The 21,362-nt window shown below is 45.8% G+C and overlaps 1 protein-coding gene across 5 annotated transcripts in view; it reads left to right on the plus strand.

Moving 5' to 3' along the window:
- LOC131882543 (calmodulin-binding transcription activator 1-like) overlaps positions 1-21,362 on the plus strand; it is a 64,635-nt gene that overhangs the window by 32,127 nt on the left and 11,146 nt on the right. For 4 of the 5 annotated variants that reach the window (XM_059229724.1, XM_059229719.1, XM_059229723.1 and 1 more), the window contains exons 2-6: positions 5,159-5,250; positions 16,095-16,162; positions 19,731-19,866; positions 20,872-20,943; positions 21,022-21,163. In XM_059229724.1, coding sequence (XP_059085707.1) covers positions 16,107-16,162; positions 19,731-19,866; positions 20,872-20,943; positions 21,022-21,163 — 406 coding nt within the window. In that variant the 5' untranslated portion in view covers positions 5,159-5,250; positions 16,095-16,106. Of the gene's footprint in view, positions 1-5,158; positions 5,251-16,094; positions 16,163-18,350; positions 19,038-19,730; positions 19,867-20,871; positions 20,944-21,021; positions 21,164-21,362 lie in introns of those variants that run through there. The other variant, XM_059229721.1, reaches the window with a different exon arrangement.

Genomic DNA, 21,362 nt, shown 5'->3' on the forward strand with positions numbered 1-21,362 from the left:
TCCCCGCGACAATGTTCCAATGGACTCTCACTACCACCGTGCAGCAACGGAGGAACAACAACCAAACTTTTATCTCTCATCCATGTGCCACTGCCACCACTGGTATAGTTACAACTTCAACAACAGAACTATTCCACTGTACTACATAGGCTTGCTTGGCCTGTTCCTCTCCTCTCATCGTTTGGACCGTTGCAGCCACTGACAAAAGGGGAACACGAGGAAAAAAAGGAAGCACGGCAACTTCATTGAAATTTCGAGTGGACTTGAATGCACACTTCATTATGAATAATTGTCTGCTCGCTCTGACTGGCCATAATGCCATTTGGAAAGGGAACACTCGGGTGGGTGGACCAACCATGGCTGGTTGCATCATCGTAGACTATATAGAGAGCCCATTGTAGATCAGTTCGGGCGGTTCTGGTCAGAGAGGTGGATCAGCAATTGTGTAAGTNCACTCACTCACTCACTCACTCACTCACTCACTCACTCACTCACTCACTCACTCACTCACTCACTCACTCACTCACTCACTCACTCACTGAGTCACTCCCTCACTGTCCATGATGGTGGAGGTTTGGCACACAACAAGCCCGTGCTTGGCGAAGGGCTTCTCGATAGGTGTTCGATGGACCCTGGAGAGCCATGATTCTCTTTTTCGCTCCTTTTGCCCTCGTCCTTATTCTCATGACTTTTCGGTTTCAAACGGGGTCTGAGAAAGAGATGGAGAGGAGAAGTCCACTGGCCACTGCAAGAAAGCGCTTTATGTGTCTGAGAGTACCCTCACCAATTCCAATCAGCCCCGTTGGGTTTTGGCACTCGGTTCCTAGCTGGTCGGTCTTTAAGTTAGTGAAAGAAGGTCACTTGGTCGCCATCATCTTCAATGGTTGTTATAGGTGCTTGCAAAGTGATATACGCACATGCAATTGGTGGAATACAAACAAACACAGGGCCATTTCACCCCGAGTGTGACGAGAAACTTGAAATATACCTCGCTCTCCTGGTCATGAAGTACTTTAGATAGGAGGAGGAAAATGGGACTCGAGTCTTAAAAGTGTACAAGAAGCCTCAGGGCTGGTTGGTCTTCTCGGACACTTGGAACTCAATGAATAGGAATTTATGGACGAAACGTGAAGAGCAAAGGGAATTTGACGATCCTGGAGGATGAAAGTAAAATCGTGGCACGAAGTTTTCGTCTTCCCGTTTTTTTGCAACGGGAACAATTTCCCATTCCAGTGGACCCTGTCTCGTCCCTATTCATATTTCATTAATGCCCAGCCGTGACGGAGCCTGCTCGCCGTGGGCCACCTCCAATCATTCAGACCCTATTATCCAATGTCATTGAAAGAGTGCTATCCGATATTGATAGCTAACGGGTGTCTTTTGTCAGTCTCTCTCTCCATGACATGCTTATTGCTCAAGCTACAATGACAACAGTCTTGTTAGGATCTCCATTTGAAGGCCTTTCGATGAATGTCCCCCGCCAAGCCAACTGTCAGTTTTATCTGTCTATGGAAGGCGGACTGGAATTCCAGCCAAGTAATAACGAAGAACTACAGTGTCGTTTAGAACCCTGAGGTGGCGGTGGAGGTGGGAAAATGATATTCCTGACACCAACTTTGCTAGCTTGATGTGGTTGCCAAAGGCAACTCCGGCTTGTCCCGGCATATAGAATATCTTCACAGGAGGATCGGACCATTTCCATGCTCTCCAAGTCCGAGTCAGGTAACCTTCTTAGGATGAAGTTTGGGGTCTGGTCTCTGGCTGTGCTCTTATTGACCTTTTTTGATTCATCCTTCGGTTGAGGCCTGGTCCACGTGCTACAAACGTACGTACCAAATGATAGGAGACGGTAACATACACGTCTTTTTCGACCAATGCAATGCATCGGTGGGGAACGAGTTGTTCTGGATCCTCCTAATGACTGAGTGGCCGACATTCTTTCGCAGATTAAAGGGGATGATTGGGATCAACAGCCTGATCAATGGCCACATTCTGAAATGCTCAAATTGCATTGCACCAAATTTTGAGCCCCTTGAATTCTGACCAATGCCATTACGGGTTGAACCCACCCTTCATCGGTCTTAGTTGGTTTTCTTTTTCATTATATTCGATATTAATGCAGGTCTGAAGTCGCTAATTCCTCATTTCACGGCAAATTAAGTCAATGAGTCAAAAACAACGCATCAAATAAAGATCGTCATGGTCTGACGTCTGGTTTGGTGAGTAATTACCGCGAGCGGCCATTAGAATTTTGCAAAAAGGCCACATAAAATCAAGCGGTTTCTCCATACGCAATTTGAACTCAACGATTCAGGATGATGGGTTGGTCGACCACGACCGGACCGCATGATATCTCTCCAATGAACCGACCAGTATCATTACTAATAGTAATGATAATAATAGTAATAGTAGTAGGTAGGCCTATTTGGATATTTTTTCTTATAAATTGGCGAGTTTTCCTGATATCCTCCTCGTCCTGACTTCATTTAAGATGCATGGAGCGATGATTGCACAATTTGGTGGGGATTTTTTTTCTTACTCTCACTGGCTGGCTGTTCTCTCTCACTCTTTCTCTTATTCTGTCCAAGTGGCAGGTTAGACATGGAAGAAGCCCTTGTGGTCGAGGTCGAGGTAGGTCCATTTGGTTTGCCAGATGATGAGGGAAACTCTCTGGAGGGCACTGATTCTTCCCACTTTGAGGAGGGCTTCTTTGGGTTGGACAGGCAGAAGAACCCTTGGGTGCGTACAGATGGGATCCATGGCAATTTGATTCTCATTGGATATTAATGGTGATTCCAAGCACCCTCGATGAAATGAGTATCACCGACTGAACAGGAAAATATCACTCCCAATTGGAACCAATCGTGTTTGAGCACGCTGTTTCTGTCTAAGCGATGTAAGCTCGTCCCACTTGTATTGGCCCCAGAGACATGCCATTAATTGTCGTGGCCTGAACCCGCCAATGGGAGGCCCTCCTACCCTCTGTCCACGTTAGTGGGTAAATTTAGCTTCAATCTGAAGACGTTATGTGGAACCAAGTTCATTCCAAGGGTTCCACACTCGCTCTTCACCCCTCTCAGTGGGATGGAAAGAAAGAGACTCACACACACACACACACACACACAGTCACGGAATAGTAATTGCTGGAAATACGAGGAGAGTAAAATTGGCAGGAAACTTTTGACATAAATTTGCCTCTTTGGTCGGGACAGCTCCGTACATCATCTCTTTCTGTCTGTCTTTCTTTCTGTCTTTCTTTCTCTTCTTCCTTCTTTCTCTCTGTCTCCCCTCCCTCTCCGAAAGCTCTGTCAGACCAATGTGGTGAGCGAGGTGAGCAAGTTTCCTCATGAATGTACAATTTACGGTGGACCAGTGCTTGGTCAGGTTGCACTGTCAACTTGGCCACCATAAGACTATTAGGAGAGAGCGAACCCTTGCCTGACATTCCATGAGTTTGTTGGCCAAATTTGCCTGTGAGACAATCAAATCACCCTTGGGTGACTCCGAGGGAGGAGCTCTCTCATAACTAGCAATTTTTGTCAGCCCTCTCTTTTGGAATGAGGATCGCCTTTCACGTCCAATCATGAGATTTGTCATGGGAACTCGAATGAGTTATTTTGCTCTGATCGCCTCCTCGTGGGACACCACTTCTCTATTGTGATTGGTTGGTTGGTTGGCTGTCATTCATGAAGGGCATATTTTGACATTGGTTGGTTGCATGAATGGGGTTTGGTTTGTTGGGTGGAGAGAAATGCATCCATCCATCCATCCATTTTTGTCCGTTTGGAATTCGATTTTGTGGCTGAATTGAGGCTTCGTTTGGTTGGCGACGTTGATGGTATCTGGAAAGTTTTCTGATCTCCAGGGTGACAAACACCACTTGAACCGTAAACTTTGGAATGGCTCCTCCAAATGCACTCAGCTCTCATTTTGGCGAAAGCTCCTCAAATTTGAGTCCTCGCAAGATCGACAGCGAGAGAAAGAGAGAGAAATGAAATCTCGTCGTTGCTCCATACCAACCAACCTACCAACCAAGCATCCATCCATCCATCCATCCATCCTTCCATCCACCTTCATCGTGTATTTAAGTGAATTCAAGGGGAATTCAATTTTCCAATCTCGACAGCCAACATTTTCGTCGAGAGATTTGGGACCTCGCGGCTTTTGCCCTGTCGTCCGTGAAAAAAGGGCTTCCGAAGCCTTGGGCAGCATTTGTTCCTAGTCCCACATGTAGGAGCAGTTTTTTTTTCAGGGGAAGGGGGGGGGCTGGATTCAATCAAGAATGAAAGAGGAAATTGAATGGTTAAGTGGAATGAAAGGTTGAAATGTTCCTCTCGTTTTAGAACAAACAACACTGAATGGTGAAGACGCAAAGCACCACTTTACCGTCAAAAAAAAGGAATCCCCAAATCGATTCGAATTGAGTTGCAATCTACAGATTGACGATAACCTGTCAGGTGTTTTGTGGCCTGACTGTCAAATAAAAACGTCTGTGGAATAATCATACACCCACGCACGAGGTTACACGAATTTCTAACAATCTTTCACTCTCCTCTTGGATCCTATCAAGATCCACGGGCGTGATTGCCGCCTCGTGCGGAAGTTCATCGGCAAAAAAGGCTCTTTTTCATAACCTAATCCATCAAGTTCCGAGCCATTGTCAATCTAAGGCAGTTTGAGGCATTACGTACATTAGAGAACCGTGGCCCAATAATGAAATCTCAGTTGGCGAAACTCTGCATCGAGAGTCCTATTCAGCGAGAGGTCGTGCTTAACTCGTAGCAAGGTTATTTAAGAATTTCATACTTCAGTTAGGGCATCTTCACATTCAATCACTTTGTCAAATATGATGCAAATTTATTTTGTGCCACTTTAGATGTCTAACGCATGACACTATTGCTGAAAGAAAAAAAATCCGTTTGCTCATTGTTCGCCCTTATAATCAATCTACGTACATAAACGAAGCAATGTTCGTACAAGTTGGGTTTAGAAAAGTAACTATGGTGGATCCAGTCCATGTTTTGAGGCCCGTCCCACCCCTCCTTCGCCCCGAGATCTTGCTTGACTCAACGTATGCTTGGGTCTTCTGAGGGTACTCTTCTAAAGATGCTTGAGAATAATTTAATGAAAAAACTCTTCTCCTTTTGCGTTTTTCCAGATGGCGAACCCTTGAAACTCCCGGAGAGCCTCGAGTCTCTTCCCAAGTCTGATCACTTCCCCACTCAACGCCACCGATGGAACACTAATGAGGTACGTGACACTGGGTTCAGCACAGGCTGACTGCAGCCGGGTAATAGGCAAGAACAACCAATCATATACCATGTTGGATCGGACTATTGTAGATCGCTAAAATCGAGTTGAGAAGCGACGTGCTCTCGTCCAATACACCCACTTCAGCCGGGTAGGAGAAGAAATCGTAATCACATTGGTGCAAGAAGCCTTCCTGGCAGGACCACTTGATCAAACGGTCGAGGTTCATGATCCTGTGCGCGCAACCAACCTGCAGGTTTTCTCACTTGATGCCACCAAAAGGGTCAGCTAGCCTCTACGGCTAGCCCCCTGTAGCGGACCAATGCATGGACTCCGTGCACGCAACCTCTCTCCCATTGGGAGGTCACTTGTTTCAGACTTGTGAATATGACCTCCCAATAGCTTTGAAGAGATTTAAACAGACCGTGCCAATCCCTCGTCGATGCCAGAAGACATTGCTTTTAGTGGATATGGTCCTGGACATTACTTTATTTTCAAAGACCTGTCAAATAGCTCAATCCGTAGACGGATGGATGGTTAATATGATTAAGCATTTGGCCTCTAACCAGTCTTAATTATGTGCTTGGCTGTGTTGGCGAAACTAAGGCTCACACAGATAGAGAAAATGGTTTCCAATATCACTTGAAATCACACCTACAGAGAGTAAGTACACTCCTTCGAAGTTGAAGGAGAGCTCTCAGTTGGGTTGGTGAAAATATTTCAACAGTTTATGCCACAAAAGTAGGATCACTTTTGGGTGTTTCGCCAAAGGAGACAGCATTCACACACACACCACGGTATCTTGCTGATCCTTGGATGCCGGATCTACAGATCACCGATGAAACATCGGTCCTTATCTCTTTTCCATACTGGTTTAATTGCCCCCCTTAAATAACCTGAAATGAACGGCAATCCAATGACAAAAAAAGCAAGCTCTGAGTTGAAAAATACTTCTTCGTTCACTTTTGATCTGAAAACCATTATTCAATACACCGTGATGCACTGTAAATTTGCCCCACTTTTCTTAACGTTTGCAATCAGAGTGCTTTAGGTAGTCAAAAATGAAAGACTTGTTTGGCTGACGTCAGTTGCTTTCGAAGGAGTACGATGCCACTTTTATTGAGACCAGAGAACACCCACAAACTAAATTTCATCGAAAGCGAGTGCCTCATCTTGAAACAATATTTTGTCCATCTTTTTGCTGCATTCATAAACGAGCGCGCCTTCTACGAAAGCTCAAAATGACATGACAAATCTGAAGCCAGAAATACTCTAAAAATTGTGTTTTCTTAGCAAATCTTTGTAAATACTGTACATTCAACATGGAAATATGATTTCAAAATCAACCGGAACGACGTTCTGTATTAGGGTGTACGATACCCACTGAAAACTCCCGTCAAATTGTCCATTGTACAAGACTTCAAGTATCCAACTCCCCACGACCATTTGTCTCACAAAGTGAGCGAAGCGAAAGCACAGAAAAAAACGGAACGAAGGGAGCATTTTGCCGATATTGCTTTTCTTTACCCTCGACTGATATAGTATGTACACTATACTCCAGTTATGCTTGCTTTTTCACAGTAGTCTTGAGGATGATTTTGTCGCCAACTTGGCGATGATTGAGACCGAATAGGTCAACAGTCCAAACAAGGAACGAAAGACACGTTTTGTGATATTCATGGTATGCACTGTTTGGTGTACTATGTGCTATTGGACGGGCGAACATGCTGCGAGTGGCTGGTGCGGGACGGTGTCTCAACAAGATCCGAGGACACGCCTCGCAACTTTGAGCCCCGCCCGCCTGACTCCTCGTAATGGCCAATGGTTAAGAGCCGGGAATTCCAGGGATTGTTTGCTTAATGCTGGCTAGATCTGAGAAGAGCGGTTGGTTGGACTGGTCCCAAAGATTTCCGATCAAAGAGAAATTGAGCCGAAACTTGTGGGCAATTGTGCAAACTCGAGTCCTTGAAAGGGAGGATTTTTATCAGAATCCAATCATTGGGTATCTTGCCTCTGAATACACCAACAGGACAGTAGTACTGCTGCTAAGGATGATTCAACCAAATGGAGAAGGTTATGTTCATATGTATTCTTTGACTACGTGCTCTGTCATATCTCATTGGGCATCCATCCCTGACTTTTTCCGTACTTTGGAGTTCTTCGGCAATGCCAACCAAGCCTGTTTCATTGGAAGCGCATCCCGTCATTTTTACCTTCTGGAGCCTAAATAGGAAGAACGCAAGGAAATTCCAGGCTTGGATTTCGTTTCCCGTGAAATCAAGCCACGTGGTGGTGCTTGCTTGCTTCTTCCGCTGTTGTTATTGTTGTGGATGTCGTTGTCGTTGTTATTGTTGTTGTCGTTGTTGGTGGTGTTGGTAGTTTTGGTGGTGAGTGAATGAATGGATGAAAGAAAAGTTTCGTGGGTCTTTGGCGTGCATTTTGGCCGGCTTTCTTACGATCTCGAGGGGTGTTTTGTTGCGCTAAATTTTGCTTGACGGAAGTTTCATTTCCAAACTTTGGATGGGAGAGACACTCCTCCTCCTCCTCCTCCTTCTCCTTGTCGGCCTCCTTCTGTTTGTTACTCCTGACTTGCGTCGGTGTCTTGGCTGGTTCTCTCTGGCTTTTTGACGGTTATTCTACGGGTTGATCCAAGTCTTGCCGCTCAGATGAGAATTTGACAATGAAACCAAATGAGCGTTGTAGATGTTGTTGTTGTTAGTATTATTGCTCTCCTCCTTCTTATTCCTCGTGTTCCTCTCTGTGCCTTGGGTTCATTAATTGGAACAGATATTCATTCTACCGACGGAGGAGCGAGGAGGGTTGAGATCAAAATTTGCAAAACGAGATCATCCGGGATGAGCGGGGCTGACTCTGCGAGCGGATGCGCAAACAGATAGATGCAATTAATTAACTGAATATCGTAGATTGTGCATCACCAGCTTAAGAACAAACCGCTCTGGGAAACTTGCTTTCCAAATGAGACAATTGGCAGAGACCATCCCTGCCAAAGTCAATACTGGACGAATACTGTGCCTCTTCCAACTACTGAGATGGATGAGCAGCCGAGTTGTTTTTTTGGATCACCCTATTCAACTTGTATTCGGTGATCTCTCTCTTAGCTTCTACTGCTCGTCGCTTATCAAAAATCAAGGGCTAGCCAGCAATTCGAGCCAAGTAGGATATGATGTGGATGTCACCTGGAAGATGGATTCTGGGGGGTAAAAAAGTAATGAAAAAACTTGAACGGGGCCAAAATGATGCCCTTCGTCGAGACCCTTTAGGGAGAAAGAGAGAGAGAGAGAGATGAGTGAGCACCTAGAGCCAATGGAACGCCCCAATTGGACCTCTTTCTTGAGAGCCAAACGACAAGATTTCGGCAGAAAAAAACGAGCCCGCCGTTATGAGGAACTGCAACAACAACACCACCTTCAACAACAACAACAACAACAACAACTTCTGACGAAGAAGAGGTCACATTCAAGGCGAGCCATTCATCAACTCTTTTGTAATAAACGTAACCTCCTCCTCCTCGTCCCCGTCCTCGTCCTCTTCTTTACTGTTCTCGTCCGGGTGGATCACCCAGAGGAGATCCATGGTCCAAAAAATTGGACCGAGGTAATCATGAAGAGAGGAGAAGGAGAAGGAGGAGGATGCTTTTTCTCTTTCTTCTTTTTCCTGATGTTGTTGTTCTAAGGCGTCCATTTTCGGCGGACTTGATCGTGGCCCAGCCCAGGATCCATCTTCGTTTGAAATGACACGACAAATTTGATTCGAAAATGGCTGGCAAACACGAACCAGACCTCGCCTGAGTTGTTTCCTCTTCATTTGGTGCTCCCTGCCTTTCTGCTTCTCTGTTTTATCGTTCTTGGTCGGCGACGAGCCTTGTCTTTCCAGTGGTATTCCAACTTTTTCTTCGAGTCCTTTTTTGCCATGATAGCAAATTGCTTCTTCCCCAGTTCCGAGTGTTTCCTGTAATCTTTATAGCTCTGTCAACTTCTTTTTTCCCCAGCAATTCATAATCTCAATTACCATTCTCCCGGTACTACACAATCAAGCCCGCGAGTCAGACCAATAAAATCAGATTACACGACCTTTCCCCTTGAACATAACGAAAGGCCAGATTCTTTGGCAAATCCCCCTCGGGTCCAAATGACCTTAACAAATTTGGATCAATTGAAATGCATGATTTGTTTGCCAAACGAGCACTTTCCCCATTGTACCTTCTGGGGAATCTTCTATCTGGTCAACAGGTCAACAGGTTTTCTGCCCACCAAACGGAGCCTGATCTCGACCAATCACGTCGTCCAGAGACAACATGTTGTTTTGGTCATGAATTGGTATTTAAGAGGCCTTTCTATCACAAATGCTTCGGCTAGCGAATCTCGCTGTCTTAGCTTTTTTGTGGTAAGAGCAAATAGTTTACCCGGAATTTGGACCACCACAACCACAATTATGAGGCTGTGAATCACTTGGATGGCTTCCAGACCATTCCGAGTGAAGATCACATACTAAAATGGTCGGGGGGCTCGATTCGACTCTCCGTGTGGCCAGTATGTTTACTGTGCTTCTAGTAGTAGTAGTAGTAGTGGTGGAGGAGGAAGCTGTAGGTCTTTTTTTTGCCTGGTCCAGAGCGAAAAAACGAGGGAGAGAATTAGTCGGTCGTTCTGCATTATTTCGGTGTCTCTCCCGATGGAAGCCATTATGGACCAATTGGCTCTTTTTATGATTATTATTAGCATCATTCTTCTCACGGAGTTTGTGGCTCCCCTCTTGGCAGGATAGGCGAACGAGGCAAACGAGGCGAACGAGGCGAAGGAGGCAAAGGAGGCAATGGAACAAATAATGAGATGTAATGAAAAAGTGTTCCGTTCCATTACGGCGGAAGGACGACGACGAAGACAGAAGGAAGAAAACCAGCGATTCCAATAATATGGGACGACGAGCTCGTCCCAGGGGTTTGTGCCAAGACATTATTCGCAACTGTTTCTCTCCTATCACATAGTACACTAAAGCACCACTGAGCTACTGACTAGGTGAGGTTGTCCGAAGAAGAAGGAACAGAAGAAGAAGTAGAAGAAGAAGACGGAGTGGGAATGGAGGTAGTGGTGGTACCTTTGGGGATCCAGCTTATGAGAAAGAGATGAGGTTAGGTCCCGCCAACGCTTCGATCTCGTCTTCAAAGTCATTACCGGCCCCGGTGCCCGTTGCCATCAATCCCATCGCTCGCACCACCTGGGTGGAATGAGACTCGGCACACTTTTCAATCGTCGTCGTTCAAGCCCACGTGTTGGCTGGGGATCAATGGTGGCCAATTTGCTAACGGCTCAGATTGATATGCATCGTTTATTTGCCAACATGTTTGTGATGGATCCACAAGCGATTCGGGCACTATTTGGGGCTTGACAACAACGAGAGCATGCCGTGGTTCCATTTTGTTGGAGGCTCCTTCACGAAGTTTCCTTTGGTTCGAGTTTTTTTTCAGAAGGGAACGGATTGTCGGATGAGGGAGCCATACCACCACCGCTACCTTACATACATACAATTGGGGTTGGTTCAATGTTCAGTGCATGCAATTCTTTTGGAATTGGAACAGATCCGGAACTGCGCACAAGATCTTCGCTTTTCATCCGAAATGCTCCACTTTTCCTCTATTTCTTCTTCGTTTTCTTCATCAAAATCATCATCATCATCATCATCTCTCGGCCCGGCCGTCCTCGAAGGATCTCTTGTTCATCAAATTTGAGACAGAAACCAAGGCACATTGGGAATAAGACGCGCTCGTTGCCTCTGATGAGGAACACGGCCCTCCACCACGCACCCCATTGAACGGAATGATTTGGACCACTGAAGGTCGAGCAGGGTAGCACCAAGTTTCAAGTTTTTGACAGACAGACAGGCAGGCAGGCAGACCTGCGAGGTCCCTCCATCCCGTCGAGCGAAAATGCATCCATTGCATTCCGTCTTGTCAGGGAAACAAATACACACGACCGACGGTCTTGTGGCATTGCGTGGAACAACGAAGCCATAAAATGAGACGAATGGAACACGCATATTCTTGTCATCGGGTGGGAAAGGTGGAGGCGAACAGCCAGTAAAAATGGGCGACAAAATGGCCATTATTGTCACATTGCCGATCGCTTGCGTGGCACGTCTTTCCCATTGGAAGCAGGAGAAAAGGGCGACACAGCAAGGACTCAGAGAGAGCGAGGCTCTGATTCAATTGGAAGCCCAACAGCCGACGGCTTGCTTCGTCAGCCATTTCTTTTGCTCGTACAACCATTGGGTAGTCGTATATTCGGACAAGAGATCACGGGAACCCTTGGGTTTGGGCCGGTTTCAAATCGGAAAGTGGGAACGATGAGGAAGTAATAAGGAACGGAAATCCCCACTGATGATTTAGGGAGCGATTCCGTGCCATGCATATTCATTCCCCGATTGGATCCCAAGAAGCCTTTCTTGGTGGTGTGGCGCTTTTGTTGAAAAGGGCTACAGATGATCCATATTTTGAGCCAAACTTTTTCGCCATCTTTTCCGTTCAAGTCTCGTCAGGCGAAGCATATTTCTTGTGTCCATTTCCAGCTAATTACTCCAGAAGTGGGTGGTCTTGACTCTGTCCGATGGCTGTGAAGCGGATGGGTGGTCCATGGTGTTCTGGTAAATGCACTCCCAAGGGGGTAAATAAATGACAGCAGTCGTTTGGTTCGAAATATTTTCTGGGATAACCTGATTGGTGGGGGGCATTTTTACCGCACAGGAAATGCTTCCAAATGGTTTTATGGAAATCACACGAAACGGGTGGTGCTCCTTAGATAGAGTGTGTCTCACTTTCAAGGAGAAGTCAGTTCAAGAAACCCGGTCTGTGGACTTGAGATCTTGGAAGAGATCCCAATGGGGTTTCCAAAAAAGGGTTTTTTCCCAAAAAGGGAGAGGAGGGGGGGTGCCTCCTTTTGGCTGTCGAACCCCGTGGGTTGGAAAAGAAATGGACGCGATTCACTTGCCATAAATGGTAATGCTAATTACCCAGCCAGCATGCCGAAATTGGGAGTTGCTTCATGGTCATTTGAAGGGGAAAATGGAAACGAGCTCAGACAACACTAACCTTTTTTTGCTTTTTTGGCTCTTTTTTGGCTTAAGGCAGAAGTGTCATTTTTGTGGGGTTTTCGATGCCACACTCAAGAGCATTTGGTGTCTAAGATTGATGGTTATTCTGGTTCGCCTTTTCAAGCTTTTTAAGGGAGGGGAAAGGTCGCGCTTTCTTTTCATTATCGTAATGGATTTCGGCATTTGAAATTAGAGCGAATCCGCCGCTCTTCTTGAACGCGTCTGGCTCGGTGTTTTCCCAGTCCAAGAACATCGAGCATCGAGCGAGAGATTGAGTCTCTTGTGGGTGGGAATGGGAACAACGAATTGAAGGCTGTTGTACGTACGTGTGTGTGGTTTTGGGTGCCTTGAAATGAGTAACAAAGAAGCAAGAGGAGAGTGGAGAGTGGAGGAGGCACGTCGGGCACCACGGCCACATCGACATTGACTATTCCATGCACGAATGCAAGGAATAAACCAGGCGTGTAAAAGCCAGTCAAGAATCTTCAAAGTGGATGGAGTGGAGTGGAGCCTTCAACACTCACTCAGGGATGGATGCTCTGACTGAGTGTGGCCCACTCTTGGCCACAACAGCATTACTAGCAACAAGAGCTCAAAACCCAGAAGAGCCCGGACGGAAATGAACAAGAAGATCATGGACTCAATTCAAACTCATTTGCCCATTTCATTCCAGCCAATTGGGAAGGCCTCGGCTTTTGTTGATTTGCTAACGCTAATTAGAGGCTCATTCCAATGGGCCTGGCTTCCCCAATTGCCAGCAAGCCAGATAACCACTAACCCGATGTCAAGAGTGAGAAGACTGACTGACTCCCCTGTGAGGAAAGGTCATTGAAACTGAAAGATGAACTTTCCCACCGATGAGTGAAAAGAAGTAATCGGTTGAGAATGGCGCACGAAACGGATAATCTATGATTGAATTTGAGGTCAGCTGGAATTCCCACAACCACCACGAATCCCACGTCTGCTACCTCCGCTACTTCTGCTACTTCTGCCAGTCCGGGATAAAGAGTGGGATGGAGGGTACACGCCTACATATACTCCTACTATTATACATCGAGAGTGCATGTTGTTTGGTTTGGCAAAACAAATCTTTCTCCTAATAAAGCTCAAGGCTTTTGCCGTGGCTTATTTGTTTTACACTTCAAAATAAGTGGCAGTGGTGAGCGCAGAGAGGAAAGCCCGAGTTTCGAACCTGGTTCTCTGGAAACGCCTCAAGACGAGGACCAAAAATAAAAAAAAAGATTCACATTCAGCTGGAAAGAACGAATGTACCACGACTGAACAAGGTAGCTATGTGACTGGTAGACTAGCAGACTGGTTATTTGCTTGGTTGACTGAGGCCCAGGACTGGAGCCGGGGAGCAAAAAGAAATGTCATGACAAATGAAGTGTCCAATGAGACTGAGGAAAGGGATGAAGTGACTCAAGTGGAATTTTTGACGACATCCCTCGTCGCTTTTGGCGTTTCTCTGCCGTTCGCACAAACTATGTGTCCGAACGCACAGACCGATCTAGAAGTGTGAAGAGCACAGGAGCCAAGGGTAATTAATAGGGATGGGTCCATATCGATGAGCGAAGCGGACAGATCCGCCATGAAGAATTCGATTGCATTCGAAACGGTTTCGCGCATAAAGTCTACTACCATCGTGACTGAGGTTTGTTCTTGAACATACCGAACATACCCCGAGACTCTAGGCGTCTCTCTGGATGACGGTCGATGTGGCGCCCACCCTTTTTTCTCGTTCCTCTCCGTTCTTTGCCTGGTGTCACACCAAAAAGTGCTCCAAATAAAAATGAAGATTAATTCGAAACGCCCTGACAGCTTATGAGCCTCTCATACAGATAGATGAATGTCATGGCCGGTTAATTTAGTCTCGACGAGCCGTCCTCATGGGCGTTGCCGAGTTAATTCCGCCCACAAGAGGAAGTATTACGAGTGGATGGATGGATGTCTGTTTCCTCATTGGAACAATGTGAGTGTCTGTCCCAACCCAAGATCCAAGATCCAAGATCCAAGATCGCCTCTTCTCTCCTCTCGTCTCCTCTCTAAATAAAAGGTGTTAAAACGAGTTGAAAGACGACCACAAAGGCTGGAGAAGACGAGAGAGGAGACCTCCAAGTTGTGATTGCTTTGATACCGGAATCCAGAGCCTTTGAGAAATTCAGATTCCAACAAGCGCTTGTTGGCCTCCTGCTCGCTCTGTCTCCCTTTCACCAACCTCAGAAGAGAGAAAATGAGATCCTCCTCTCTTGAGTGGCACCCGACCAAATGGAATGGACTAAAGCTCTGTACGTAGTAGAATGACCGAACGAACGAACGAACAAACGATAAAGCTGTTGACAAAAAAAGGCAACGAGGGAACACACAACAAAGAGGACGGATTTCTTTGGTCTTTTGTGAAAACGAACCACCACCACCACCACCAACAACGCCCAAAATCAAGAGTCACTCGCCATCTCCACTCCAAAGTCCTCAACGTCGTTGTCGCCGCTGTGCCCTTTTCCTCCAGCCAAAATGGACGAAAAAAAAGAGGAAGAAAACGAGGCAAAGAAGTAGAACCCACCAGGTCTCGTAAGTGGGATGGAACAAGATAGAATTTATTTCGTCCAGTCAGTCAGTCAGTCAGACAGACAGACAGACAGGGTTCTCTGGCGCAACCTCACATCCTTAAGAGATCCTGTTCATTCACAACCCTCCATGGATACATACAGTACGTGGTAGACAAACAAACAGAATAGCAGACTGCCGGACTGAGACTCTCTTTTCGAGGATAATTAATTGGCTGTTTGACGGATTTGAGGGTATTAGTATGGACGTCGAGTGAAAAGCTACTGAATTAATCGCCACGGAGAAGGCGGGTGTGATAGTTCTAATTAGCCAGTCCCGAAGAGACTGTCCGACCGACTATCCGACCTCCACGAAACTAATCAGGGCGTCAATCCTCCAGAGGGCCACTAAAACGTTGTTCTGAGCCTCCTACCGAGAACATGATAACATTAGGAGGGAGGGGAACCTGGGCGAAAAACCACCCACCAACGAGTCCATCCTGGTCTCAAAGATTTACAGTATATGCGGTACAATTAAAAGCCAAACGATCACATTGATATCCATTTTTGCGCATTTTATATAATAAAACAAATTGATAAGTGGCCGGAATTGTCTGGAATGACCCCGCTAGTTATTCGCACCCCGTGAAAGAGAGAGGTGGGCATGCCACGACGACGTGCTCGAGCGACGTGTCTCTTGAGTTCTTTGGGATTTACCTCCCAAAGTGGTTGATGAGATCAATGGAGAATGTTGAGCGAACCGCTGAACAATGGACTGTCAGTCCATCCGTCCGTCCGTGTTCAGTCACCTATTGAGGAGTGAGGAGTGCGGTCTCCTCGCTTCGTGATGAAGGGTTCTGACTCTCAAGGGAAATGACAGGCTCATTATCAATCAGAACTAACTCCTCGGGGTCTTGGCTCCTCTGGCGATCTTCCTCTTGGAATTGAGCTGGGTCAGGGGACCAGGAGAACCAGGAGAACCAAGAGAACCAAGAGGCCTCACTCACGTCGTCGGTCGAGCGGAAACACTGAATGAGAGATCCTCAGGGTTGGGAGAGGTTCACTTCGTCGTGTTTGGACCTGGACATGAAAATGAAAATGTCTGTGTCAAGGGTTCGTTCTGTCAGGACGACGTCTTGCCCTCGAGTACTTCTCTAGCTGGTTTACTCAATATGTGCCTCTCTCTTCTATTTGCAGGAAATTGCTTCCATGCTGATTGCATTTGATAGACATCAGGATTGGCTTTCCAAAGAGGTCAAAATCAGGTAAGATTATAAAAAGAATGCACACATGCACGTATGGAGCCGCAAGATGTGTGGCAGATGCTCAAGGCCTTCGATGATGTCATTGTGTCAGGTAATTCGAATAAGTCTTGACCGGGGCCGGCTCGCGGCTTGATCATAGATGATACAGTTTTGGTTGAGCCAGCAAAACTTCTCGGTCAACGCTATCTTTGAAGAAAAGTTGAGATGTCTGGCCAATGCAAAGACGTCCAACAACGTCTCACCTCGACGTCGGGCCCCAGTTTGATACCCGCCACTTACTCAAAAGCTCAAAGGAGCGGCTTTTCCTTGAATCAAATACAAACGAGTACCTACATTGATGGTAGGTAGGTAGGTAGGTAGGGTAAAGCCTTAGCGTATGGACACCAGCTTTCTTTCTCCATGCCTATAGCTGTCGTATGTGTGCCTGGACAGTATGTATCTATCTATGCTGTCACAGAGTGTATGGAAATGCTCTTCCTGTGTTGGAACCGATGAGTTTCCGAGTAAAAAAGGCCGAAGAAGAGAATCGTCTCGTTCCCAGAACTCTGACAAAGCCTCCTGAGAAGGATTGAATAATGCGTACCGTGTGCACACGACTACATACATACATCTACTAGTGCTAGTAGTACAACAACTCTTGCTCCCTACTACTTCTACCGTCTGCCCTGGGCAGTGCTTAGTGCATGATGGTATGGAAACTTTGATATCCATTCAAGTCCACTTCTTATGCCAACTTTTTTTCCTTCAAAAGTTGAGCCTGGAATCAAAAAGAAATTGCCCTCAACGAAGACATGAAACCACCTCTTTGGCATTGGCCTCCGGTGGGTAAGTAAGTGAGTGAGTGAGAGAGAACCGAACTGGCTGCTCTCAGTCTTCGTCTTCGTGGTCTTCTCCAGTATTACTTTGTCTACAGCTTCGGCTTCTTCTTTCGGCCCACCGCCATCGACATAAGGGGGAGTCCAAACTTTCTATATTTACAACTTTTGGGGGGTTGTAAATCTTGGGAGAATAGAAAGAGAAAAAGAAGAAGAGGAACAGCCAGATCCGCCAACTCTAATTCGTTGGTGGATCAGATATTATATGTATGTAAAGTCAAATCAGAATTAAAAGTTTTCATCTTGAACTACTGGGGATTTCATTCCCACCAGCGGTAAGGCAGTTAAGTGACTTGAGTGATTACTTAAGCAAACGTGACACGCTTTTTTTATTTTGCTCATAATAAGTGCTACCTTCGAATATCGTTATGACAACGCTTGGTCATATCATGCGCGTTATGCAAATGTAGTTAAATGTGTTAGAAAAATAATCCAGTGCTGCAACAACAAATTGAACAACGTCACAATAAAGAGGAAGGAGCCTTGCCACGGACTCAAGTGGCAGACTTGAATAAAGACCTTGGCGTTCCTCAATTACCATCGCTTCTTTCGTTGTTGTAAATCACTCCGTTATCATCGGATGCCCCTTGATCCCAATTGGTCTGCCTGCCTGCCTGCCTGCCTGCCTGCTTGCCTTCTTGCCTGAATAGAATGGAACACGAAACTAGGTTCCTCGGAAGGCCAAAAACTTCTTTGAAATGATTCAAATGAACGCAATCAAGGCCAAAGCCAATGATGACGTAGGTCTTCAAAGGTCTTTTCGGGCTGTGTACAGCTGTCTCTACTTCTACTCCTTCAAAAGCCACATTTGAGCGCACTTTCAGTTTCCGGAACAACAGCTAACTCTACTCATAGCTTAGCATAGCAAAGCATAGCACACGTAGGTCCTCCAAAACTGCCAATGTCCTCAAAATGGCTTTGCGTATCAGGACAATCACCAAAGGCAGTTAGTTGTATGTAGTGTGACAACTCATCCCTCGTTTCACGCCTTCGATCTCAGTCAGGCCATTTTTCCTTAGGAAGAAACGGAGCGTGTCTTTAGTACCTAGTTCTTGTCTCGTTTTTTTGTCACTCGTGTATAGCCACTCACGCCACTTACTACTGGCTTATGCTGGCAAATTTGTGTGTCATTATCGTTGCGTTTTGTGCTAATGTTTTGGCAATGCGGGTCATCAACATAATCGGATTGGCCATCATAAAAAAGAGTGTTTCTTTTTTTTCTTGTTTCATTTCTTGACTTCAGTTGTTATTGTGCATGTACTGACTGATTGCCTCCAGGAGGGGGATAGGCAACAAACACGGAAACTGGTGTGATTTGAGGGTCCCATGGCTTGAATTGTACACTCTGCATATGTGCGTACACTAGTGTGTCCTCTCTCTCTAACTCTCCCAAGCTCTTGCTTTTGTACTCTTGTTGCTGCTCCTGCTCTTGCTTCCGCTCCCAAGGACAGCATTAATTGGATTCAAGTGATGCTCTTCCACATGACTTTCATCACGATAATGTAAAGGTTCAACACTACAAACCCAATTATGAATGCAAACAATGTGTCAGCCGTCAAGTGTCAAGAACGAGCAGAACAGAGCAAAGACAGACGGAGAAGAGCGCATTTTGGCTCATCAACATCATTCGCTTCTTTCATCTCTTGTACGTGTGTGAAAATAGCTGGAAAATAAGAAGCAACTTGTTCTTCGTCTCCTTCCTCATACACTATAGTAGAGAGACAAAGAGGAAAAGAGATGGACTCACACGGAGAGAAACACAGAAAGAGAGAGAAAGAGAGGGAGAGCTGGGCCGAAGGGGAAAGAAAGACAAATGAGAGCCTCTTGAGGGGTGAAAGAACGGTTTGGGGATCTTTTGCACGGAACAATTCCGCGGGTCCAGAATACCCCATGAGCGGCAAAGAATTGCCGACAAAAAGCCTAATTGTGAGCTCTTCAATCTTTGGACACCAGACCAGACCAAACACAACCTACCAAAGCCCACCCAAGCCAGTAAACCAGTAAACAGACCCGCCATAAGAATAAGAAGAAAGAGGAGGAAGAATTGGAGAGAAGGAGAAAGACAGAGAGAGAGAGAGAGAGACATAGAGAGGAGCCAGTCAGTCAGAAGAGAGAAGGAGGAGAAGAAGGAGAAGGAGAAAAATCCCAATAATTTCCTTTCCACTACTTGTCTTCTGGCACAATTTTCTGCTTGGGATTATTTCGCGGCCAGTCCGAGAGAACTCAGAAAAGAGCTACCCACGTCTGTAGCCAGTGTAGCCAATGTAGCCAGTGGATCAACCTGAGAAAACACACACACACACACACTCCAAAACAACTGCCTCTTCCGACTACAGTCCGTTACCCATCTAAGATCCTTTCAACATGCTTGATTCTTTGTTGTTATGTTGAAACGAACTGGAACAAAGCACTGCCACAAAACAAAATCTACTATAATGATTTTGAATCTACCGTAATTGAAAGAAAGGCTGTCAATGAGTTTGATTTGTTGGCCCATGGGTTCTGCCTAGGTTCTCGTCCCAGTCTCTCCATGTTCCATTAGGTTCCCTCCAATATTCAGGTTTCTCGAGTCAATTAACATTGATCTCTCAACAAAAGCAGCCAGTCCACTTTCATGAAGCGCCTAGAATGTGCCATATAATATAAGAGGTAACCCTTATCATGCGTTCAATTCTTTTGGTCTTGGTTTTCAGACCCAAAAGTGGATCGATGTTGTTGTATTCACGAAAGAAGGTTCGTTATCGACGCGATGGGTATTGTTGGAAGAAACGAAAAGACGGCAAGACCACCAGAGAAGACCACATGAAGCTCAAAGTCCAGGGAATGGAGGTGAGCTCTTTGTACCCGCTCAAAAATCCCGAGTAATTCGGGAATCCGGTCCCAGTTATGGTATATTTCTTGTTGTTCTTTCCCCCGGACAACCAATAAATTTCAAAACGGGGGGGGGAGAGAGAGACAGAGAGGCAGAGATGGAGAAGGAGGGAAAAAAACGACACTTCCCTGCTACCTGCATACTCTCCTCTCTTTCCGAGGATATTTAATTTTAAAACCATTTCTCAAAAGAACAGCTTCCACTTCCCCTAAGCCAAGTTTTTTTTACGGCTATCCACCTCCAGGCATCTCTTGTTCAAGTCATATTGCTGGAAAATGAACCTCTGGCGACCCCAGTTGAGCAGCCTCCGGTTTCTCCAGGCCCAATTCTTCTTCTTTGCAATCTCCAAGCAAAGAGACTCCCTAGAAGAGGAACCATGGCACACTTGAATGGAACGAAAACGGAGGAGAACCAACCAGCCAGTGGCTCGTGCCAATTTCGAGCAACAGTTTTCGAGATGGAGCTCAAATTTGATAAATATTTATGAAAAGGAACAACTTCAAAGGGGAGCGCCAAGATCTCTGTATACGGCTTAAAGATCGAAAAGCTACTTAAAAAGTGATAGCGACAGCGCGTACCTTGTGCATTTGTAGCCACAGCCAAGCATTACTATTAACAGGATAGCGAAGGTTTTAATGCATGTTGCAGTTGATTTGGGGTCGCCACCACTTTAACAATTACCTTAAACAAGTCGTTAAACTGTCAAAATAAATTGCTTGTTATTTTGTTAGTTCTTAATTGGTCACAACGGGCTGTCTCCAACACCGATTCCAATGCAATTTAATTGAACGATGCGGAAAACGCATTGTTGAATTGAAAATTGAATGACCTGCAGTGATAATTTAAAAAAAAGCTAATTAATGTCCCAGCACATGGACGACAGACTACGTACTATGTTTTTCTCTAGCCAAACAAAAGCGAGGGTCTCCGAATTAGACCCGTGTTTCCGCTCTTTGTTTCAGTGCATTTATGGTTGCTATGTTCATTCAGCTATTCTCCCCACATTCCACCGACGATGCTATTGGCTTTTGCAGGTATTGTAAAAACCTGACTCGTGACACGTTGAACAAACCGCCAACTTAGGTTACCTTTTCATGGGTTTCTTCTTCCAGAATCCGGACATTGTCTTGGTTCACTACTTGAATGTTCCGTATCCGGATGACAATAAATTGGTCATCGCCAGTTCGGTCTCGCTTTGGGGCGAAAAGAAAGAATGGACCAAGGAGGAACTCATCTCGCAACTAAAGCCCATGTGTAAGCTCTCCAATCATTTACTACATCAGTTATCCCATATACCCTTACTATATGCCATACCTACTACGTATACCACGGGTATCTGGGCAGATCGCGCTCCAAAGAAGGCCACGAGGAGCGTTAATTGAAAGGCTTTTCAGATCGAGAGGGACAACAGTGTCCATTTTTCGGTCATTTCACAGCTCATATCATTGACCCT

Source organism: Tigriopus californicus, chromosome 6, assembly GCF_007210705.1.
Source record: "Tigriopus californicus strain San Diego chromosome 6, Tcal_SD_v2.1, whole genome shotgun sequence".
Taxonomy (NCBI): Eukaryota; Metazoa; Arthropoda; class Copepoda; order Harpacticoida; family Harpacticidae; genus Tigriopus; species Tigriopus californicus.